This window comes from Pecten maximus, chromosome 1 (assembly GCF_902652985.1).
Source record: "Pecten maximus chromosome 1, xPecMax1.1, whole genome shotgun sequence".
NCBI classification, from domain to species: domain Eukaryota; kingdom Metazoa; phylum Mollusca; class Bivalvia; order Pectinida; family Pectinidae; genus Pecten; species Pecten maximus.
This window is the reverse complement of record NC_047015.1, coordinates 52,222,691-52,249,184: the sequence shown is the minus strand read 5'-3', so window position 1 is coordinate 52,249,184 and position 26,494 is coordinate 52,222,691. Positions and strand designations below refer to the sequence as shown.

Sequence of the window (26,494 nt, the reverse complement as noted above, 5' to 3'; positions counted from 1 at the left end):
TTATATTTTTGTTAATGTTGTGTTGTAATTTTTTCGATATTGATTTGGAAATGAAGTCGGTATGTCGATATTCATCGTTCTCTTTGTTTACGGAGTCAAACTTAATACAGAAATCTATGTTTAAAGAAATTAATGCATTAAATGAGACCTTTACAAGATAAAATAATGATATAAAAACATCTTTAAAACAATTCGTAAGTTTATATTATATCCATTCTATACCATCATCTGAAATTAATTTCTACGTACATGTGGCACCTGCCCGCACTATGACATACGGACTAATATCCTTTCGATACTGCAAGTGAAGGAATACTATGTACCATGCTATTGGCCGGTCTCTGGACACGCTCGGCAGTGGAATGACGAGTACCAAGCTATCGGTTGTTTTCTCCCGTGATATACGCAGTGTGCTAGAAAAGATCGAGTCACGCACGCCGAGGTAGTTACTTTACGAGTATGAACAGATATGCTTATTTGCTATTAGATAGGTGGGCCAATTGAAGGAAAGAGTATCGGTTTGATGTAGAGGGCACACGAAACAGCGCTAATGGCTTATTCTGACGTTTATTAACCGACCTTTATGTTAATAAATGAAATAGCTTACAGAAACCAGTGGTATATATACCCAATCCCATAGGCCCATACCACTCCATACTACGAATGTGGTTTTTATCACTACACACGGCAGAATATTAGGAGAGCACCTGTGTTATACAGAACCAACCTGTTGATATTTATATATGAACTAACTATCGCCTCTTATTATGTTCCGTGTGTCACACACAAGGCCTACATCTCGGAAGACAGAGGTACTCCTAGCAGTACAGGTGTGTTTAACTTTGATGTCTACAGCACAGGTAAGTGCCTTTTTATAAACTACTCTATGCATATTTTTTCATTATACGACCCTAGCTATATCTACACTGTATGTGTATTGGGTTATAAAAAGAGTAAAGGCTTAGAGGGATTTAGCCTAAAGGCCAATGTAAATGCAAATCATAAAATATCATCAATTCATGATTTGTACATATGTTTTGCAAATAGGATATACTACTTTATTATTACTTATATGTATGTTAGTGTTTTACGTATGTAGGGGGAAAATACTACGAATATACTACATGTACCTCAGCTTTTGTCTTTTAACAAATATTTTTTCAATGTTAGTATTTTTCTTGATATGGAAAGTTTTTAAATTAAGCGGTATTTAAAATAACATAAGCCAATTCAACCGTAAAGCTTGCGGAAAGGATACAAATTGGCATACATACAGAAACTCGTGTATACCGCATAGTTTGTCCAAGGCAAATCAATAGAGAATAGTACGGCCGCTTTCTGTATAATAGTGATATAACTACCACAATATAGATCGCCTATGATCGAGGTCACTGTGTATTGTAGTCCATTGCGGCCTAGATTAGGATATTCTTATACAATACATCATGTTCCCACGTTGTGTAATGGTTTCAAAAGAGAAAAACGAATCATTGTCATCTCGTCCCAAACATTATCATCATCAATAAAATCCAGAATATCAATTACTGTGTATTTCTCATAATTTGATTCCAATAATTTCAATGTATATGCACGTGATAGTCGAGTGGAATAATTCAATATAGTATTCCGTTTTCTGTCACTCGTTTCGTATGGGTACTCTTGATATCGCATTAAGATATATATTCTCTAAACTCTTATTCTTCAATTACATTGATTTTGTTAATTTCACTGACTACGATGTTATTAATTTCCATTAACTTTGATTTTATTAATTTCAATGACTACGATTTCGTTAATTTCACTGAATACCATGTCTTTAATTTCATTGACTAAAATTTCGTTAATTCCATTAACTACATCGTCGTTGATTTCATTGCCTACGATATCGTTCATTTTATTGACTACCTAGTCGTTAATTAGTGATTACGATGTCGTTAATTTCACTGAATACCATGTCTTTAATTTCATTGACTACGAATTCGTTAATTTCATTGACTAAAATGTCGTTAATTCCATTTACTACATCTTCGTTGATTTCATTGCCTACTATATCGTTCATTTTATTGACTACCTAGTCGTTAATTAGTGATTACGATGTCGTTAATTTCACTGAATACCATGTCTTTAATTTCATTGACTACGAATTCGTTAATTTCATTGACTAAAATGTCGTTAATTCCATTAACTACATCGTCGTTGATTTCATTGCCTACGATATCGTTTATTTTATTGACTACCTAGTCGTTAATTTCATTGGTTACGATGTCGTTAATTGAATTGTCTACGGTATCGTTAATACCATTAACTACGATGTTGTCAATTCCATCGACTACATTTACGGTTATTAAACTGACTAAGATGTCATTATTTTTTATTGACTATAATATTGTTGATTTCATTGACTACGATTTCGTTAATTACAGTGAGTACCATGTCGCAAATTACATTGACGTATGTGTTGTTAGTTTCATTGACTATGATTTTGTTGATTACAATTGAGTAAGATATTGTTAATTTCACTGACTATGATGTCGTTAATTTCATTGACTATGATGTCGTTAATTTCATTGACGTAGTTTTAATGTTTTCCATTCACGACGTACATTAAAATATAATGTTAACTTCGAAACGTATCAATTTTATAAAAAAAAAACGAAATTAGACTCTCATAGCACTAAGCTGTCTACTACGTGTGTCCAAACACTCATCAAGCCTCGTGTTGTCAACTTAAGAATCTATTAGTTCAGAAGACAAATTATTAACACTGCTTAATATCGATGATATGGTATATGACCAATAATGTAAAGCTGCGTTAAACAGGAGTATGGTCCTTCTAGGTCTTATCAGTGATGCTGAGGCCCAAAAATGTTGTAAACCAAAAGTGGAACAAGAAAAATCAAAACTAGCTTGGACAAATGATAAAATATAGAAAAGGGTGTGCGCTACCTCATACTTTGATTAATAAGACAATTGATATATTTGTCTAAAGAATTATTGTCTTGTTTTGTCATTTAATTCTCTAATTAGCACAAATGATGCAAAACTCTTTAAGGAAATACTGAGGGCCATGGATGGAGGGGGAGGGGGAGGGGGGGGGGGGGGGGGGAGGTAGACCTTGCAGCAGTATAGAGTGGAGGCGTCTGGCTATGAAAAAAGAAAAGGCGTAAACGCAATCTACACTATATGCACATAAAGCTAATAATAATATTTGAGGTTATTTTCTAAAATGCAAGCTTTCAATCCCAAGACGGTATCCTTTAATATCTACCTCCAAAAGCGGAATAAGAGGTGAAAACGCAATAACATAATATGTTTCCATTTTAACTCAAGATTACATCCATCTCGAGTAAATTAGCAACACAAATAAATGTGTATCAGCCCTCTTAGTATAATGCTACCTTCTCAATGCAAAATGTAATCCTTCGAACGCGAAATGTTACGATTCCAACGCGCAATATAACAATTTAAACGCCAACGCGCAATATAACAATTTAAACGCGAAATGTTAACACGATAACGTGTCCTGTTACAGAACGATTACCATCATAACGCGAAATCAAGTTAGATTTAGTCCTACTGGTATAATAATATAGATGTGTTTCTTCATTCGCCTTCCACGTACAGGTTTCAAAACTGTTAAGCTCTAAGCATCACTGACGAACCTGTGAATGACGAAATATCTGTATGACGCAGTTTACTTCATGTTTTAGCTCTTGGAGTTCTTTTGAAATCCAATATTGAAAATTATGAACTTTATTGCATTATGCTGCCAGTATACGTCCCTATCAAGATTTTTACATTTCTTTCGACGTATCTCAGTTCCTTTTGTCGCCCCAACACGTAAGGCCCCTAACACCACTAACGAATCATAGAAAGACAAAACAGCTGTATGATGTCCCTAACATCACTGACAAGTTCTCGGATGAAGAAACAGCTGTATGATGTCCCTAACATCACTGACGACACTCCTAGGAAGACGAAACAGCTGTAAGATGTCCCTAGCATCACTGACGAGTCCTAGAGGGAAGAAACAGCTGTATGTTGTCCGTAACATCACTGAAGAGTCCTAGAGGGAAGAAACAGCTGTAAGATGTCCCTAACATCACTGACAAGTTCTCGGATGAAGAAACAGCTGTAAGATGTCCCTAACATCACTGACAAGTTCTCGGATGAAGAAACAACTGTATGATGTCCCTAACATCACTGGCAAGTCCTAAAAGATAGAAACAGCTGTATGATGTCCGTAACATCACTGACGAGTCCTAGAAGATAGAAACAGCTGTATGATGTCCCTAACGTCACTGACGAGTCCTAGAAGGCAGAAACAGCTGTATGATGTCCCTAACGTCACTGACGAGTCCTAGAAGGCAGAAACAGCTGTATGATGTCCCTAACATCACTGACGAGTCCTAGAGAAAGCAAAACAGCTGTATGATGTCCCTAACATCACTGACGAGTCGTAGGAGGAAGAAACAGCTGTGTGATGTCACAAGCATCATTGACGGTTACATTACTGAAGAGTCTTCGGAAGACAAAACAGCTGTATAATGTCCCTAATATCACTGACGAGTTCCAGAAAGACAAAACAACTGTATGATGTCCCTAACATGACTGACGGACGAGTCCTAGAAAGACAAAATAGTTGTATGATGTCCCTCACATCACTGACGAGTCCTAGAAAGACAAAATAGTTGTATTCTGCAGTTTAATCCATTTAAGCTCTACTGTATCTAACTTTTTGTATTGAAATGTCTTGTTGACTTGAATATCTTTTTCACAATCCTTTAATAACTACGATTGCATGAACCGGGAAAAAAGAATGAAATGTAAGTTAATTGTCATTCCAGTTCTACAAATATGAAAAGAGAAACAAAATGATCGATGAAAGTGCATATAACGCAAAATTATCAATGTTTGTATGTTGAAGACATGTTGGGTTAAGGGAGCTGAAGGATTTGTTGTTGCAGAACACAGACATATTTTATTGTACCTTTATCGAGGATACTGGCTTCTCTGGGACAAATGTGGTCCGTTACGGCCATTGATTTAAAGCCATACAACGAATGACGTGGGAATATTTTTCTATTGGGAAACGGCACCCTACAACGTCTTATCATCAGTACACTGTACCTATATATATACGTGTATAAATTCACAACCACAAATCATGTCACGGAAACAAGAAAATACAATATTAGAATAATCAGATAGGCGGTAAATTAAAGTTGGAATCTTAAAAACTGTAATTTTATAGTACTCGAAGTTTCTTAATCTTCATAGTAATACAATCAATATCTTAACGTTTTTTTAAATATTTTTTTTCTCGTTTTTACTCTCAAATGGAAATTTAATTTGCAAATACGGCTAAAATGCTTACATTGATAAAAAAAATCCTAAGTTGCACATGCCTTATTTATTGTGTCGTATTCTAAAGCTATGTAGATTTTTCACGGACGATCGGTTCCTTGCAGTATGATTCGTGAACAGCCCAGCAGTATCACGCAAACCTCGATAGTCATTACTATATTAATGGTAGACAAGCATGGAATCACATGCAAGTTCTGGAACACAGACGATCCAAAGATAGAATTATTGGTTTTAATGTACAGCGTTGCACGGCGTTGATACAACTAATATCGTAAGATGTGGGTGAAACAAGTATGACCTTTATGTCAAATTCAAGGACGTGCATAAAAAAAAGCTTTGTTCATCCGAGATTTTTGTGTGTGAGATGTTTGCACCCATGTGCCCCGATAATTCCATAGATTTGTGTACTTGTCGGCTCCCAGAGTTCGAAGATCATGATCTGTTAAACTATTTCTAGTCCCATAGATGTGTGTACTTGTCGGCTTCCAGAGTTCCAAGATCATGATCGTGATCTGTTAAACTATTTCTAATTAAAATGTGTAACCAGTAATTTTCGACGCTATTTTATTTGAAAAAAAAAACAAAAGAAAAAAAAACCGCTTTCATATACTGTAAACGTTTTACTTTTGGTGCACTCAAATTCCCGCGCATTTCCAAATTATAACAAATCAGCGCAATGAAGAATGAGCGCATTATCATATTTTCTGTAGGAATAGCACATAGATAATGCAATTAGCGGAATGTTTCAAGAGCGAATAGCGCTAAAATATGTATTTTACAGTAAGTTACCAATGGTACATGTATGCGATTAAACAATTAAAGAATCAAATGTATTTTTCATTATAGAATATGGTATTATAAGATCTGGTATAAACATTGGGCAAAAGGCGAAAACTTTTGAAAACCCTTCTAAAGGTAGGATTTATTATTAAAGAAAAAAAGAAAATTCAGTTAAAATGATTGAAATAATGATGAAAGATGTACAATATGTTGCTAGTATAGATAATATCTGATTTCGTAAGTTTGTACAATATACCATCAAAGTAATGTAACATACAATGAACTAGGAACCAAAAACGAGTTATAAAACTTATATCAATTAGTTGAAATAATGTTTAGTGGATTACAGAGATTTATTTAACAAAAACACGAAGGTCGCGGTGGCCGAATGGTTAAGGTGTCCCGACTAGCCCTCCACCTCTGGGCTGCGAGTTTGAATACCACATGGGGCAGTTCCCAGGTACTGACCTTAGGCCCGTGGTTTTTCTCCGGGTACTTCCGCTTTCCTCCACCTCCAAAACCTGGCAGGTCCTTAAATGATCCTGGCTGTTAATAGGACGTTAGACAAAAATATACCTAAATCTAAATATACCTTTAACAAAAACACAAAACTGAAGAGAAAAATCTACCGGCATTATATAATTACTTGAAAGGAGATTGGAAGAAGAAAGAAGAGATAAAGAACATTTGCCCGAGTATTATTAGCCCATTCGTGAGTTAATACAGTTGGAAAATTCAAAAACTTTTTTGGTGCTGTTAAACTGATGCTAGTTGCTATAAACCAATAACACGTGACAGAACACGAGCGTAAACAGTAATAATTCACAATGATATGATTTATAGAAATATTGCTTTTATGAAATCTATATAGTCTATATGTAGTCTGCAAGTTAGCAGATCAGAATAATGAAAATACTTATTGAATATATCGTAGCTATCCGAAATGATATGATTAATGGTCGTTCAAATCAAATCGCCATATATTCAATGAAATCGGTTCGATTATTAGATGCACTGTAATATGTACATTCGTATGACGTCATCGATTTATGATATCCTATTACACGTACGTCATACGGTATTGATATTGCAGGAATAAATCACTTGTTACGTGTTGATGGTGTTTTGGATGTGGTGTCCTGCATGTAACTAAATAGTAAGCGGAGAGGGATGTGATGATTTACAATTATGTTTAACTCGAAAGCAATAATAAAACACCTTTATGGCAAATTGTCAGTATTCAATTGTCAAGGGAGTAGTTTTGATGACGTCATAATTGTTTACCTTGTTTGAAAATATATTGCTTTTCATGAAATTTGATCCTACTTTAATGTACAAACGCTTAGTCACTTTGGGACATGGAAAACGGGCTTGATTAAAGGGATGTCAACTCGGTGTTAATAGTAGGAACTTCCATTGATCTTTTGACCCATAATTATTGTCATCAACCTAATAGAATGTGAGAGATTGTCCTCTTTAGGAAAAATCTTGACCCAGTTAAGTAGTTTTGTGACACTTTTCTCTGTATGGCCCCTCATCACTCGGGGTATTTAATTTCAAATGACGAATACTATCACGTTCATTGTGTTACAATGCAAATGTCGCTGACTCGGAATGTTTTAATATATTTAGAACTATTGAAATGTTCCTCTATTTCACTAACACGCAGAAGTACTTTAACTAAAAGTAATCAACTTCCAATTATCTTATTGACTTGTATTTATCTATTAGGCACAGAATCGTTGTATTTTATGATTATTTTCACTTTAAAACAATCTTTTCATTTATAGGAAATGTCTAGTTTTTGTAATTTAGAACTAAATTTTCCTAAATGTCCAACGGAATATATCACACGAATTTTGTCATCAGTGTGTTCAAGCCTTGTAACGCCTACTTGATAATCTGTCTCAATTCCTAGACAGAACTCATCATGGCGATCATCTAGATCTAGAACTAAAAGGGCAATTGACTGGCCTGTACACACGTGCTAGAAACACGTGCGTAATTATTTTGAATTCTTTAGGCAATTGTCTTTGTACTTTTACGTCATCCTTCTAAAAAAAAGTTGCATGTTTCGGAACGCGAGATATCGCCATTGTTCCCGAATTAGTGTGTTTATGTGCTGTTTTGTGTAAATATTGGAATTTTTAACAAAAGAGGATTCCTGTTGGATATAGATATCCGTAATGCATTTTAAAATAATTTCTTCTTGATCAGTTAGCCCTAAATACACTCATTCCAGGAAAGTAAACTTCAATGTATTGCACTATTTTAGCATGAACTTATCATTTTAGATTAATATCTTCAATGGTTATATTTATTCAATATAATAAATGACTTTGTTGATTATTTCATCAGTATCCAACAGATTATTATCAGGTGAAATTATATTTTATGATGTGTGTTTGCAGTCTCTGTCACTTGTATCCGTATGACCTATCGCTATTTAGCGTCTAGCTTCATAGGAGGAAACATTCGTCTATCACCAGTAAACAAACAATTTGCGTCAAAATTAAAAAATATCCTAAACTTTATCTTGCATTTAATTAATTTATTGGTCCAAACACAGACGCAGGGCATATCGTTGCATGCATAATTCTGACGTTGAGCACTGTAACGTAACATTGACGTAATCCGACAGCCTTTGGCCATCAACTATAATTACATTTTGTGTGGTTTCAAAGGCTATTCAGGGTAAAACAAATGCCACCGATGACAACAATAACATAATGATCAGTTTAGGTTGACGGAATTAAAAAGGAGCTTCCGAGATTTGTCATAGACAAGACACTTAAGCTACATTAGTGACAAGCTTCATCACATAATATGATCTGGATGACAGCTGGTGTCAATTGCGTTGAAGTGTTGCGTAGGGCTTCATTGGTTCCGTCAAGGGGATGTCCCATATTTAGTCACCTCAAACGATACGTATCAGGAAGGAAAACAGGCCTTGGCTTCCTGGGTTCCTTATGGTAAGCAGAATATGCTGCATGAAGGCACCGCAGTTAAGTTAGGGTGGTCGGGTGCACAGTGGTAACACACTTGCCTTTCACCAAGGCGGCTGGGGTTCGATTCCCCGATCGTACGTGAAAAGGTATAAGGTCACCTGCCCGACAACCTGGGTTTTCCCCGGGTACTCCGGTTTCCTCCCACAGTAAGACCCCTCGCGCGCTTCCATCCGGGACCAACAAGCATGATTAATATAAGCTGATATAACTTGTTTCGCAATTGTTGTAAAAAAATAAAGTTTACATTACGCAGCTAATATTCTCTTTTCTCTTAGTATATGCAGTGATATACAGTAGGTTTAATCTTTCTACGCCTCTGCATTGGTGCCCTAATTCTGCAGATACTCCGAACAACTGTTCCTTATGTCACAAGTCTTGGAAACCGTTTGAATGCATGTTGAAAAGGTGAACTGCAATTTACCAAACCCTATATTAGTCAATAGTCGGTGTACAATGCATGGAGACTCCAGACAAAGAATGGTTGGTACAATGGTATCTGGCATGCAACGAGGTCAAAAAGTAGTGATTGCTTGAAGAATCGTTGACGCTATAGCTTAAACAATTTTCAATTCTCATCAAGAATAATTGTAAAAATAAACAAGAACAAAATATTGTGATTCTAGGTGAAAAACTGACATAGACAAGATATAGGCAAGAATCTAAAAAACGTCATAACCACATGTATATGTATGTACAATGGACCATAACTACATATATATGTACGTACAAAGGGCCATAATTACATGTTTATGTACGCAAGAAGGGACATAACTGGATATATATGTGCGTACAATGGGCCATAACTACATGTATACATTCTTTATGTGCGTTCAAAGGGACATAACTACATGTTTATGTACGTACAAAGGGACATAACTACATGTTTATGTACGTACAAAGGGACATAACTACATGTTTATTTACGTACAAAGGGACAAAACTGCATGTATATGTACGAACAAAGGGACATAACTACATGTTTATGTCCGTACAAAGGGAACTAACTACATGTTTATGTACGTACAAAGGGACATAACTACATGTTTATGTACGTACAAAGTGACATAACTACATGTTTATGTACGTACAAAGGGAACTTACTACATGTATATGTACGAACAAAGGGACATAACTACATGTTTATGTACGTACAAAGGGACATAACTACATGTGTATGTCCGTACAAAGGGAACTAACTACATGTTTATGTACGTACAAAGGGACATAACTACATGTTTATGTACGTACAAAGGGACATAACTACATGTAAATGTATGTTCAAAGGGACATAACTACATGTTTATGTACGAACAAAGGGACATAACTACATGTTTATGTACGTACAAAGGGACATAACTACATGTTTATGTACGTACAAAGGGACAAAACTGCATGTATATGTACGAACAAAGGGAACTAACTACATGTTTATGTACGTACAAAGGGACATAACTACATATTTATGTATGTTCAAAGGGACATAACTACATGTTTATGTATGTTCAAAGGGACATAACTACATGTTTATGTATGTTCAAAGGGACATAACTACATGTTTATGTACGAACAAAGGGACATAACTACATGTGTATGTATGTACAAAGGGACATAACTACATGTTTATGTACGAACAAATGGACATAACTATATGTTTATGTACGTACAAAGGGACATAACTACATGTACATGTATGTTCAAAGGGACATAACTACATGTTTATGTACGTACAAAGGGATATAACTACATGTATATGTACGAACAAAGGGACATAATTACATGTTTATGTATGTACAAAGGGACATAACTACATGTTTATGTACGAACAAAGGGACATAACTACATGTTTATGTACGAATAAAGGGACATAACTACATGTTTATGTACGTAAAAAAGTGTCATATCTACATGTATATGTACAAAGCGGGGTTGAGGACATTTAATAAAATTAATATTTCAAGATCAGGTGTCATTGTGGTCCAATTATATAAAACAAACAGCGAAACTGCAAGCGACTAACCGATGGTTATTGCTTAAAATAGGTCACCGCCCTATTCTAAACTGCAATTATGGACAAAGCACAATATAATTGAGGACTGTAGAAGTAATGGCTGGTTCAGGACAAAAAAAAAATACTACGAAGTTAATGAAGAAAATGACTTCGGTTGATATGGTACTTTTCCCCATCTACAGAAGCATACGTGTATGATATAGCATTTACAATATTTCAAACAGCAAGCATATGGGCAAGTCACGACTCGCCTGCTGGTATGGCTAAGAATTCTACCTGTTGTCCCCATTGCATGAAATTAAGAGGCGACTAAATTTGTAGTATTCTTCTTCCTTATGTCTCCATAGACAATTTCTCATTTTTTTTTACCCTTAGCTAAATATTTGTCCTTTGGGGAAGGCTTTGTGTTCCAGCTATGACATACCAGGGTCTATAAGAATGGTAGTTGCTGCTCCTGCTTAGCGTTCAGCATTTTTGGGGCGGGTCGGGGTGTCCTGTTGGGAACCTTTGACAGTATGTTTCAGTGAAGTAGCACTATAAAGTCGGCATCAGCTCCGCTACATCACAAGGAGACAAGCACAAACCTACCACTGTCTCCCAAAACACATATTCGTCACACACATCCATCTCGCACACAGGGGAGGCCGTCCTTAAACGACTATGGCTGTTAATAAGACGTTAAAGCGATACTATATAAATAGATATACTTGTATGCTAGATAGGAAAAGAAAACAATGGCATATATGCAGTAAAAAGAAGCAAGAAACATCGAAACACATGTGCATGTCCTGTCACAAAAGTTGTTTAACAGCTTTTTTATGTTTATCCACGAGAAAAAGCAATTTTCTCTCTGTTATTTGACTTTATTCCCTGTACACAATACTTTCGGAGAACCACCAAATATATTTGGTAAAAAAAAATACAATGTCCGCCCGTGCATCCTTTATGTTGTAAAACAGACTAACCATATCTTTGCCTGGTCATAATAAAACCCCGGAAATTAATGGAAAGACAACTCGGGCCTAACATTATCTTCAACATCAAACGGCATCGTAAAATTTTGAAGACTGTAGACATTGTTAGCATTATGATTACGAGCAGGCTACATGCATGTTCTCAGATTGATTAAAGGAAGGTCTGTGTGTGTTAGCGTAACAGAACGATTCATAAAATTTTATCAATGAAATTAGGACGGTATTGTAAATCACTATGTCTGCTGTATCTTGGAATTACGGTTTCCATTCATGGAAATTGATTTTAGAATTAAGTGTTCCAGTGTTCAAATTTAGACATATTTTGACAGATTGGTTCACTTCAAGCGGTCAATTTGATAACGATATCCTTGCTTGGTGTATGGGTAATTTCGGACCGTACGATTTCGTAAGAAACCACACAAAAATAGACAGCAAATAAACAATTGCGTACGAGCTCCTTGATACCAGACAAAAGTAGCCGACTACAAATAACTCCGACCCAACAGGATGGGACGAAACATTATCTAATGAACAGCCGTGATTGGGCCGCATTGATGTGAACCAAAATCTGGTCAAAAGCTGCCAAGCATCTCATACGGGAAAAATCAATTGCACGGTTTCCTGAGATAATACCATATCAGCTTCTCTAAATCCGTCTTTACATCACAGAGTTGCTTCTGTATCCCAAGGCATGGTCCCAATATCTGTCTATTCCAGCTAATGTATAATGGTAAACCATGGGGTTTCGAAGGTTTATGAGAACGATAAGGTCGCCATCAAGCTATTGTTAGAAACTTCCTATTGATTTGAATGATTATGAGCCTGGTCAGTGTAATATTTGTTGCTCTATCTTTATTACCCCGATTCTTATTTGGAAAACTTGACATTATTCAAAGTCGACTCGAATTCACATGCCATGTGTCATTGATGAAGCAAAAGAAGTATACGATTATGGAACAACTGATAATTTTTTTTCTTTGTTGAAGCTGACAGTGCAAGTTAAAAAGCATCTAATTGAGATTAAAAAAAAATATACATGTACAGATTTCCAAAAATCGTTTCCGAGACATCCCCCAATTATGGACGTGTCGTATCTAAGGACGGGCAGACATTTTTCATTTTTGTTATTCGTGGACACGAGCCGCTATAAAAACGCGTGCGGTCATTGAGACAAGTATCAGTCTATCGATACATTCGCATAGCGACACATCTCTCCATTATACATAGTATACGTTCTCAATACACACGCCAATGAGTTTTTGTTCACATTGTACGCAATTGCGGAACTTGAATATGGAATTTGAAGAGATAACCCTATAAATACATATATATATTTTTTACAATAAAAGAAAAAAATAAAGTATTGACAATACAAAATATTTGGGCCTCAACAAAACATGCACCTAATAAAATTATAAACAGAGTAAATATGAGTAAATTCCTACCTGAGTCTTTCCAGTGGGATATGCAGCAAGAAGAACTGTTTTCCCGTGTCTTCGTATTATTTGTGCACGTGTCATAACGCAATTAAAGCGTGATAAAACCGCACTACTGCACACAACAGCCCTAGTATAGTGTAGGCAATAGGAATACATCCGAAGAGTGCTAGTGTGAATTCGAGTAAAAATCGGAACTCCTCGGACTGTTTACTTATTATGAAAATGGCTGCACCCACGAAAAACACGCGAGAAGATGGATAGAGCATTTGGGATTAATTCGTCATGCATATTCCAGCATTTATTTGCAGATTTCATTTTCAACAAGATTTGAAAGATAATTGAGAGACACTGACAATCTTTCTGCTCAGGTTACAGGTAAGTGCTTCTGTTTGGTGTCGTTCGCGAATACAGTTGTAGGTCACGTGGTGTACAGATAACGTGTAGGTGATACAAGTGTGTCACCGAGAACACCTGAGATTAGAGTGAATGCGAGTGTGACGAAGCACGTTCCATTTATAGCAGCGGCGGCTTGGTTGTATCCACGCATGACAAAAAAGAAAAATGTCTGCCCGTCCTTAGATACGACACTACCGTAACTGGGGATTGTCTCGGAAACAATTTTTGGGAAATTTGTACATGTATTATTTTTTTTTAAATCTCAATTGGATGCTTTTTAACTTGCACTGTCAGCTTTAATGGTCAAAATGTCTCAATTTCATTTTCATTTGAAATCATTCTTGTAAATGATTCTATCGATCAATACACGAAACGACATCCTTTTTTTCTTGTCAACGTCATCTAATTTCAAAAAAAAAAAAAAATATCGGATCCGTCGTTTTATATCATCAGATTGTGTCGTAAGAGTTGTTTCAGTAATCAAGGATTTGTTCTCATTTGCATTATTTCTGTGTCAGATGTCAAATACTGACAGGTATTGACATTTGTGAAGTACAATGCACATGTACATGTATGTCAACGGTTAATTCTGTTAAGGCAAAAGTATGAAACTATATTTAACACATACATTTTGCGATGCCTAAAGTTTGTTTTCATGTGAAGCGATTTTATATAATCAGTCTGAAAAGGACATATATTGTGCTTAAAATGTGGCTTGTGTGTGGACAGATGAAAAAACTGCTAATTTATCCGGCATGCGGTATGACGTGACACGCCTATGACGTTATGATGTGATGGGGCGACACGGCCTTGGCGCGTTAGGTCTCCCATCTCCCATATATAAGACTCCTGTTTTACGTGTTCTCTGTTACCCTTCAGGCAGAGTAGATTCTGTTTTAGTTTTTGATCTAATGATATGGCAAAGAAACCATAGCAAAATAGTCGATCGTTTTTCAATGTGAGGAAGGTTTTGGGTTCTTTCCCTTGACCGAGACATACCAGTGTCTTTGAAAATGGTATTTGCTACTCCTGCTTAGCGCTCAGCATATAATGAGTGGGACGACTGGTTCGCCCGTTGTCAGTATATATAATGTGTCCGGCTGGAGTGTGCTGCTGGGTGTCTGCGGCAGTATGCTTCAGTGAGGTAGCACTATAAATCGGCAAAAGTTCCGGCCTATCACAAGGAGACTTAACACGAACGTATTGCAGCCTCCCAAAACACACATACGCACTAACCACACGCATGCATGTCGCAAGCACGGGAGGCCGTCCTTAAATGACCTTAGCTGTTAATACTATGTAGGATGTTAACAAAATAAACCAAGCAAAACCAAATCAAACGAACAAAAGTAAACGTGAATGTCATTATCATTACCGGGAAACTGATAAACGTCACGGTTTGTGCTATTGTGGTTGTGTTCTTGGTACAGACACTTTACACTTATTGCACTGAATGACATACGACTGGCCTGCCTTAGGTTATTCTTTGAGGTAGTCACAAACTACTACAAGGAAATTCCACCTCAAAATAACCCTGGCTGTTCGCCGGGGCGATAAACCCAACAAACAACAAATTGTGTATGAAATATCTTTGAAAAGCATATTTGACTTGTGATCATCCAAAAATTACGAATTACAGCAAAATCTCTCAACAACGAATAAGCACGTGATGGATCCACATATGGCTAAAACTTCAGTGTCATACATGATGATACTATCAAGTAACCATGACACGGAACAATAAAACCGATGACAAAGTATCAATTTTATTAACCTGAGCCAATCTGATTTTCTTTTTTATTTAATTGTTTTTTTTTTGACTAATATTGGGTTTGTTTGCCTCCATGATGATATCAATCAACACGATAAATCTGTAAACTACCATATTTTATGTTTCTTTTATGATTTTAATGATTAATTTTTGTTGTAACATTTATGAAGTACATCCATAAACAGAGACCTCACAGTTCTAACATGGTCATTTTGGAACACAATTCATCATGATAAGCCTGTGTCTAGACAAATTGGCCATTTTCGGTACTTGTAATTGAGAAATAAGTTGTGAGAGATGGCACTGTGCTATAAGGCTGTAATCGATGGCTGCTGAATCTGTCTGACCGACATTTTAGACTTCAGTGACGCGTTCAGCGACCTACATGTTGACGCGGTATGAACAGAGCATTAATCATATGTATGGACTCCATGGAGCCATATTCTAACTGAATACCAACCTCTAAATGATATTATCGTATTAAATTGTTTTTCTTCCTGTCTAATAAAATTCAAATACAACGCTGCAGAGAATTTTGTTTGAAAACTTTGATCTGTTGTTAAGATATTTCGAAATAAGCGGTCAATAAAGAGGGGAAGGAAAACAGATGAGATATTTAAGAATGCATTTATATAAAAACGTACATAAAGTACATATTTCATTTTATAAGGGTGAAGTATTTAATGACCATGTTTTAAATCGATAAAACACATTCGTGGAAATTAGCACTGAAATTTCGGCATATTCTTACATGGAGAAGTTTGACAAATGGAGGAGGGGACAACATTGACATATGGTGGAGGGACAACATTGATATATGGAGGAGGGGACAACATTGACATATGGTGGAGGGACAACATTGATATATGGAGGAGGGGACAACATTGACGTGTGGAGGAGGGGACAACATTGACGTGTGGAGGAGGGGACAACATTGACATATGGAGGAGGGGACAACATTGAGATATGAAGGAGGGGACAACATTGACATATGGAAGAGGGGACAACATGGACATATGGAGTGGACAACATGGACATATGGAGGAGGGGACAACATTGACATGTTGAGGAGGGGACAACATGGACATATGGAGGAGGGGACAACGTGGACATATGGAGGAGGGGATAACATGGACATGTGGAGGAGGGGACAACATGGACATATGGAGGAGGGGACAAGCTTGACATATGGAGGAGGGGACAACATTGACATGTTGAGGAGGGGACAACGTGGACATATGGAGGAGGGGACAACATCGACATATGGAGGAGGGGATAACATGGACCTATGGAGGAAGGGACAACATGGACATATGGAGGAGGGGACAACATTGACATGTTGAGGAGGGGACAACATAGACATATGGAGGAGGGGACAAGCTTGACATATGGAGGAGGACACAACGTGGACATATGGAGGAGGGGACAACGTGGACATATGGAGGAGGGGACACCATTGACATATGGAGGAGGGGACAACATTGACATGTTGAGGAGGGAACAACATTGACATATGGAGGAAGGGACAACATGGACATATGGAGGAGGGGACAACATTGACATATGGAGGAGGAGACAACGTGGACATATAGAGGAGGGGACAACGTGGACATATGGAGGAGGGGACATCATTGACATATGGAGGAGGGGACACCATTGACATATTGAGGAGGGAACAACATGGACATGTGGAGGAGGGGACAATATTGACATATGGAGGAGGGGACAACATTGACATATGGAGGAGGGGACAACATTGACATGCGGAGGAGGGGATAACATTGACATATGAAGGAGGGGACAACATTGACATATAGAGGAGGGGACAACGTGGACATATGGAGGAGGGGACAATATGGACCTATGGAGGAGTGGACAACATCGATATATGGAGGAGGGGACAACATTGACATATGGAGGAAGGGACAACATGGACATATGGAGTGGACAACATTGACATATGGATGAGGGGACAACATTGACATATGGAGGAGGGGACAACATTGACATATGGAGGAGGGGACAATATGGACCTACGAAGGAGGGGACAACATTGACATATGGAGGAGGGGACAACATTGACATATGGAGGAAGGGACAACGTGGACATATGGAGGAGGGGACAATATTGTGTTTTCGTGAGTATGAGTCGTCAATCAGCCAAAAAGTAATTTTCAATAGTTCCGTACACATGAAATTGTCATAGATTTTCGTGTCTTCAAAAGGACAGTATCGTAGACAACCCTTGCTAAGCAAAGTTGAACCAACCCGCACGCCATTCGAGTCCGTTAGTGAAGAAGCTCTACAATTCTTGACAGTTTTGATAATGATGCTGATGACGAGCTATTCGAGTTATCTGATCTAAAAAAAGAATATTTTTTTTAGAATTTTAAAACGAACTTTTTCAAGCAACATGAGCAGGATGAACAATGTGCATACATATTATACGTTATACACAAAGCGTTCGAATTTGTATACGAACTACCAAGCACTGCTAAATGTGGTTATCTTTCGCTTTTTTCCCAATAGATTGTTCTATCAGAAACTAGGTTTTTAGGCCACGGTTTCTACTGTCTTCCTGATTGGTATCGATGACCAATATATGTTTGTGTATGACCAGATACAAAATACAATAGAATTATAGTACTAGTATGTAGGTAAACGGAGCGCGCGCTCTGTGCACGGTCGATATTGTAATGCGTATACGTGTGCTTCAATTCAGCAAACTCAGCTTTTTTTTCTTTTTTTTCTTTTATTATACCAAATATATATATCGCGTAATTTCTTTTTATCAGATGATTGGTTTGTTACTATATATAGCAAATACTTACTTCATAGATATCGTATGACATACGTATACTATATTTACAATAGTATGACGTCATCTAATTGTATAGAGGTAGAAATTAATGAACCGTTCGGATCTTTAAATATCAGGATTCGGGCTTTTTTCTATGAATGTGACGTAGGCGAAAGATATCATCTCGTTACAAAGTAATACAAATTGAGAAGGAATTACTCTTGTTTGATCAATAAATATCATTTAATCTTATATTTAATATGTTGTGACGATTGGCTTATGTTATGGAAGAGAAGGGAGGAGGAGGAGGGGCGTGGGTTGCGCATGCTGGAGGCGACTTATGTGGAGGTTTTTGTAGCGATGCAAATGGTTTGAACGTTATAACAAGGTACCATGCTTAAAATGATATATAAATTAATAGGGTTCAATAAAACACAATACGTCCTTACATTCATGCCTACATGGAAATACATTTCATCAATTCGTCATTTAAGGTGTTTTCCGATCAGTATGGTCATCCAGAGGCTTACGGTCAGGGCCTCGTTCTCATGTGGTGTGATATTTGTTTGCACATAGTATTTACATTAGTGAAGAAATTTCAGCATATAGCCTATAAGAAAATCTAATCAACGATGTTGGCTACTTGTTTTTTTAGTTGTCGGCAGTCGTTATGTTGTAGTAGTTGGTGAATACCACAATTAAAAATTACGCGGAAGGCCCGTCGCATGCTATTTTGCTCTCAATTGGGGAAATGTCTTGTCATGAAACACAAGTATGAAAACACAGCACAGTTCATGACCGCAATTCCCTGAGAAACAGAACGCTCTGGATATAGGAATTGAACAGCACATGCCTCGCACCTCCTTGCGAGTTTAAGCGCATAAGATCTGCAATATTTCCTCACAAAAACATTGTCTGCTTCATTTCACATATATGTATATTATGTGTATAGAAAAGATTGTGATTTTTTCTTTCACCTTGAATATTACGCGGAAAATGCGCTATTTGTTTGTTTGTTTTATTTATTTATTTTTATTTAAATCGGTAGGTACTTTAAGCTGGTGCGATCAAAATAAAATGGTGGAAAAACATCGTCAATATCTCATTTATTACGATTATGAAAATAAAAATAAAACAAACAAATATAAGGTAGGTAGTACATGTATTTGAATTAATATATTCAGCTTGAAAACTGGATATATAATTATGTGTGAATATTGTGGATCTTGTGACTTTAAATTGTTTTTTTCTCTAGTCTATCGACTGCATGTACCACAAATCGGAATTACAACAAAGTATTTTCTTACATTAGAAATAAAATTTGACCAGACTCTAAACAAAACATATAAATATCAAACAAGGTCACTTCATGTCAACCACATTCACCGCTAACAAACGTCAACAATTGACATCAAAGGTGAATTTGTATATATGTTTTATGTTTATATATACCGGTAGAATTTGCGTCGTTTTATAAATTCAGCCGATTCTTCCGTCCATTCATCTTGAGCAATTGCTTTCGACAGTAATTATACAGAAGGTTATTGCTTTAATGACATAATAGTTTAACGTACAGCAAAGTATGGCACTGGTCTCCTTTTCAACCCGTCTCGTTTACACTGTGGCAAATTAATATTGTGATTTTCGTCACAATGTACATTGTGCCTGCATCCGGTCGTAGTCAATCGCTTAGCCACGCCCCCAAACTGAAATTGACACGCATGCGACAACGAAAAGTTACAAAATATGCGTAAACAAAGCTCTCCCGTTTTTTAAACGGCATACAAAAGGGTTATGTTCAAACAAAAGACTTTTGGGAGGGAGGGGCGATATTGTATTACTTTAGTATTTATATATATCGACAGGACACGCGATAGTTTTTCTTTAATGCGTTTGTAAAGGTGTTCATTGAGCGACTGACCTGACCTAAAAAAAAGACAGCGATAAAGTGTTTGCACTAGAAAATATTTAGAATTTTTTGTCTTGTGCTACTTTTTCTAAAAGAACAGGACTTTTTGTTTTATTTCGTTTTATATTGAACACTTTCATATAGCTTGCCAAATCTTCGCAGCGAAAGGGAAAATATTGATACAAGGTTAAATAATGCTGTAGACTTTGTAAGGGAACGTGACTGGGTTGTCATTTCCAGTGGTTATTCACTTAACAAAGATATCATTGTGACGTCATCTTTGTAAAACACCTAACCCTACGAATTAGACCAAGCTTTTCTGTTGAACGCACAGGGACTTATGCCTGTATAATATCGACCGTTTGTTGGGAATTCCTGCAAGTCCATGTGGTTCTGCGCTCTTCGACATACAGCTTATAGTAATACACGTACATTATTTACATGTCAACTGCACTTCACTGATATATGGCGAGATTAATTTTTATTACTCATAATCCTGAGGATAGTCGCTTACCTCAAAGGTTGTTTTTTTAGCTACAACAATGGCTACTGCAAGATGTTGATGACTTTAACCATTATGATACTGATGTGCAATGCTGTTGTTAAGATGATATTGTCTGTTTGTGTTTCATTGCGTCTTCTATGAGTACTTTGAGCAGAATTTGAAATGTTCATTAATGAAAAACGTAGAGATCGACGGTTTGCCGTCGTTTCTGATTAAACTAAATCGGTACCATGTACACACTCAGAGCTGATTTAATTTTGTATCGTTGAACGTCCCATTAACAGCTACGGTAATTTAGGGATGGCCTCCCCTGTCTACGAGATACATGTTTGTAGTGAGGGTGTGTTTGTGTATGTGTAGACCGCGGTTTTGTTTGTGTTTGTCTCCTCGTATTAGCGCGAAACCGATGTCGACTTGTATAGTACTATCTCACTGAAGCATACCGCTGAAGACATCCAACAGGCCACCTCACCCTGTCATATTATACTGATAACGGGCGAACCAGCCCTCAAAATGCTACGCGAACGCTTAACTAAAGGCCAGAAGTGAGATCGTGTCAAGGGAGGTACTAGATAGGAGAAAGTTGTGAAGAAAGAAAGATAAGAAAAGATAAAATCCCAATTTAGTCGCCTTTCCCGATCATGCAATGGGGACAGCAGGTACAATTCTTACGCCCTACCTGCAGGGCAGACATGATCTGATTAGAAACTCAACAATCATATAGTGACCCGTTTCATTCTCCCATTAACGAAACGTAACGGACTTACGTAAATGTGTTCTTCTGTTATGATTCGTAAAACAATGAGATGGATCAATCAACATTCGTGTACTTGAAAAATTATTATTATTTAATTTTATTTCTTTCGGAAAATTTAAGAATAAAGAAATTACAAAAATTTAACACGTTTAAATCATATAAAGCGAAAATATGTCAGTCTCATATTTTTTGTGTGTGAAATATATGCTATTTTCCGCCAAAAGTTACGGTTTAAACCGTAAAAAATTGACTATCGATAAATCTCACTTTACCAGAACGGATTTCCTTTATACCCTTGTTAAATCCAACATACAGAGCAAAAGAGCATGGAATAGAATAATGTATTTCAGTTTCTTCTTTCTACAAGGAAAATATTTATCATTCTTTCATTTTGTTGTTTAATGAGCTTGTACGGAAGAGATGTGCGTATAAAAAATAGCATTATCATCTTGATAATTCAATATTTTACATTTGTTTTCTTCAGATGACGGAACCATCACGTGACAAAATCGAAAATAAGACAAGACGAGATAATATGACTGCTCCAACTGAAAACATTTTAACAGAGGGTTTAGGAGAAACAGACGAAAACAACATCTTCTGTGATTACTACACCATTTGGTCATCTTGGACTCGTTGCAACCGCCATTGCCAACAAACCCGGAAACGGAAATGCCGATTCCCAACATTTTGTGGTCACTCGCGCATCCGGGAAAAGCGCCCGTGTAATAGAAAGAGTGGACCCTGTAAAGAAGTGACCTACAAGGTCATAGGGTCAACAAAATCCAACAGGAAGAAAGAAGATTTGTTGTACGATCTGTTTTATAAGCCTTGGTCATCATGGGGTTCTTGTTCGAGAACGTGTAAGAAGAGGCGTCGACGACGATGCAAGTTTACTGACGTATGCGGAAGTGGTTACCTTGAGGAGGAGAGATACTGTCGTATCATCAACGACACATGCCATGGTTCCTACATTTTAAGTACAAACAGATTCAAAGTGCCTGACGAGGACAGGGGCAGACAAAAACAGGAAGGTATGTTGCAGTATTTCCCGCGTGATATTAACTTCGAAACCATGATTGTCCCTTTTAATTGTTATGACGGATCTCTCGCAAGAATCGTAACAATATGAAGTTAACCTGCACATTCTGTAGTATTTATATGTATCAAACAAGTGGAAAATGACCGCTATTTAACTAATTTCGATTTTAAATGAAAGCCCCATTCGCCTGTATACTATTGTCGTAGATAAACAGTGACCGCCTATTCTTAAATTAGGTCATTTTGTGCCATTTCGTTATTTAGCCACGTTTAACATCGTCTTGTATCAACGGCTAAACGATATATCGAAATGAGTCGACATTCATGTGCATTGTATTTTTATATTGAATATCAAGGTCGCCATAAACGCAAATAAATCAACTGTTTGGTATCATGTTATATAAGTCCATGGTAAAGCTTATCTTACCATGGAACTGCCTCCATATGGTGAATTAAAGAAAAAGCAATCAATCAGCTACCGTAGTATAATGATATTCTTGGATAAGGTCTTCCGTAAATTTAGAAATTTGAATAAACTAAGATCGCTGATGAGCAATATATTTGAAACTAAAAACCTTCATAATGCAGTGATAAAGTGAAGAACATAACAGATGAAATAGATTTGGACGTAAAATGAAAACAGTATTAACTTGATAATTTTGTGTTTCCAGCCGCTGCATCAAATACTACGTTAGAAAGTCTCCAAATCTCGTGTGGACTGAGGCCTCCTGGTACATCCGGGCGATTCAAAATTGTTGGAGGGCAATATTCCGCCCCAAACAGCTGGCCATGGCAGGTTCGTTTCTTTATTTATTTTACGTCTTATGAATCATATATGTATTTAAGAAAACATGGTTTAGGGATTTGGTATTCTTTAAAACAATTGTACTGTATCATGTGCGCTGTACAAGCAAGGTTTGCATGGAAGCGAATCGACGAATATGTTGCAGGTTCAATAAATGTCGGAGGAAACATGTCTGCATATAATACTTGTCATTATCTTTGCTTTAAATCCAATTTCTCTATATACTCACTTTTGTGTTTTACTATACTACCGTTTCGTTATCATTCAATGACGTCACAATAGGTAATATCACATGGGTTCATTCGTAAACATAAGTTGGACGTATTAATTGGAAATCACAAAATACATCATTCTGAACAACTCAATGTGCCATCTCCTAAATAATACCTTAAAAAATTGTTACTTTTAATTTTCAAAAACGTTTCCAAATTAGTATCATTTCAATAAAAGAAGGAAAAATCAAACCAGATATATTACCAGAGAAATGAGCTAAAATTAGCATAAAGCGAGATCTCATCGAAAGCATATTTCCATGCTATGCGCCTATATGAAATAGCACTGGCGGATTTAAAAAAAAATTGTATGAATCTAAATCTATCGTTAAATACCCTAGAATGCAGGATTTTGCATTTCCTGTATCCGACCTTGTAAAATACCGTAATCCGCCATGCCTTGTACCTTTTGTTGAACTCTTGTTGCAAACAATAGTGTGCCTGAGTGCTAATACAAAATTTTGAAATCTTGACAGTTTTTTTTATGTCAGACTTTCGCGTATCTTTGTCGCAATGGGGCGTTCATTTTGTTGCGTGGCGCACCTTCCTCTTCGTTTGGCGGGGTCTTCATTGCGAATATGCCGCCAGATCGAAATCAGTCACCATAGGTTGAACATTCTCGCAACAGCCAAGGTCATACGACGACGGATTATTTTCTGAGAAATGTCCGGAATCATTAGAGTATTCGATAGTGGAGACAAAATTATCAAAACCTAAAGAGACAAAATATATTTATAGCCAATACACAATCATACATGCATCTCGATGTTTATATTTGTTGTTTGTGTAATATTGTGTTTTTAACGTAGAGGATGTACACTCTAATGCATTGTATTTTCTTTTGCATATTTTTAAGGTTGAGCTACTGAATAAACGGAAGAAACACTTCTGTGGAGGAACGCTGATCGCCCCCTATTGGGTTCTGACAGCGGCTCACTGCATACGGAAACGAGGCAAAACTCGTAAGATAATTGTGCGCGTGGGCGAGCATGACGTCACAAAGCTAGAAAAGACAGAAGTGGACTATACTGTTTCGAAATATTTTCCTCATCCGTCATTTAGTTATAAAGCCGTAATGAATGACATAGCATTATTAAAATTGAGTGCGCCTGTAAAGACTTCTAATATCACCGGATATGCTTGTCTTCCCGTGAAATCCAAAAGACTTTCAAGTCGGACTATTTGTAAAACAATTGGCTGGGGCCGAACGCAGAGTAAGAGTTTGACAGGAAGTGACGTATTGAAGGAAGCAGACGTGCCAATAGTCAAGAAAAGAAAGTGTCAAAAAGCATTTGATTTTACAATTACTCGCTCCCAGCTTTGTGCAGGATACAAACGAGGAGGAATAGATTCTTGTATTGGTGACAGTGGGGGACCACTTCTGTGTCCTTTTGTCTCAAATGACAATGAAACACGGTGGTATGTAAATGGTGTCACAAGTTATGGAGAAGGATGTGGAGAAAAAGGAAAATTCGGAATTTATACAAATGTTTTAAAGTATATGCACTGGATTCAAAAAATCCTTTTAAAGAAATAATTTTGGAACGCCAAAATTATCTGTACACCTCAGGAAACAATTGTTATCCTTTATTTATCAGTAGGAATTGAAATCTTCGTTATTAACTTTTTTTCCAAATTGGAAACTACCGGTATAAGATCGACGTTCCGCTGGACAAGAAGTGTTCCCAGAAGTATACAGGAGTTGCGCCCCTTGATTTGCGCAAATCGGAATATTTCTATAAAAGATAACATTGTGAATTTGTTTGTTTGTTATTTTCAATAAGTTAAATTGATGTATATTAAAATCCAAGTACATAACTCATTTTCATCGACTCAACTGAATCATTTATAGGATTTCCTTTGTTGTATATCACCATCCTAAATAATTGAAAATGAGTGTTTTATTCTTTCCATATTTTATTACCAGTCCCTGTGCTCCCACATTGATATATTGTACGGGTAGTTTGGAAAAATTCAACGCGAACATTTAGCAAGAAAAGTTTGAAAATAGAATCCCACACACTTTTGCTTAGAAGCTCAGCACACACAACGACTTGGCAAAAGTTCCCGAACCTGTACATATACGTCACCTCTACGGACCGTGGGCTCAGCCTCGTGATTTTGTGTCAATTCCTTGTTAAGTACAAAACTTTTAAAAGCCCAGCAAATTAAGCGTGGATGTAGATGTATACTATAAAGATAAATTTTCCGATGATTTAATTTTCAGAGATTTAGCAATAGCTGAAGCAAAGATCGTGGTACATTGTACTTTAGTTATTGAACTAAACAAGTTTCTCTATAATAAATGACATTCGGTTTCGGTAGCTTTATTCTTTCACATTGATCATTGAGATTGAGCAAAATCACTGAATCTTCACGAATAAACTTCAATACAGCTTTCGATATAGAAAATGCCTGGCAATAAATTTCACTCTTTATCTTTTTTTTTTTCAATTTTAGTGTATATTTTTTCTTTATTTTCTCCTCTAAAAAAGCGGATTTAGAACCTTGTAAAATAAATTCCTTAACAGAGAACTGTGTCTCTGACAATCGGATTGACAAATCGGCTGATTGATGTATGTATATATGTATTCGTCAGTCGATTCTACGAATAGGCTTAATTGTGTAAATATATCATATGTTTTTCATTCAAGATCAATAA

At 36.7% G+C, this 26,494-nt stretch overlaps 1 protein-coding gene across 2 annotated transcripts; it reads left to right on the top strand.

Moving 5' to 3' along the window:
• The first annotated feature begins 476 nt into the window (after positions 1 to 476).
• On the top strand, positions 477 to 25,655 carry LOC117337718 (chymotrypsinogen B-like). 2 transcript variants are annotated; one of them, XM_033898819.1, is made up of 4 exons: positions 477 to 860; positions 22,199 to 22,748; positions 23,427 to 23,551; positions 24,689 to 25,655. In XM_033898819.1, exons 1-4 carry the CDS (start codon positions 768 to 770, stop codon positions 25,367 to 25,369), a joined length of 1,449 nt encoding a protein of 482 aa, XP_033754710.1. In that variant the 5' UTR covers positions 477 to 767; the 3' UTR covers positions 25,370 to 25,655. The 2 variants fall into 2 exon arrangements, with proteins under 2 accessions (XP_033754710.1, XP_033754717.1); XM_033898826.1 differs by lacking the exon at positions 477 to 860 and adding an exon at positions 13,925 to 13,951.
• Positions 25,656 to 26,494: the final 839 nt, after the last annotated feature.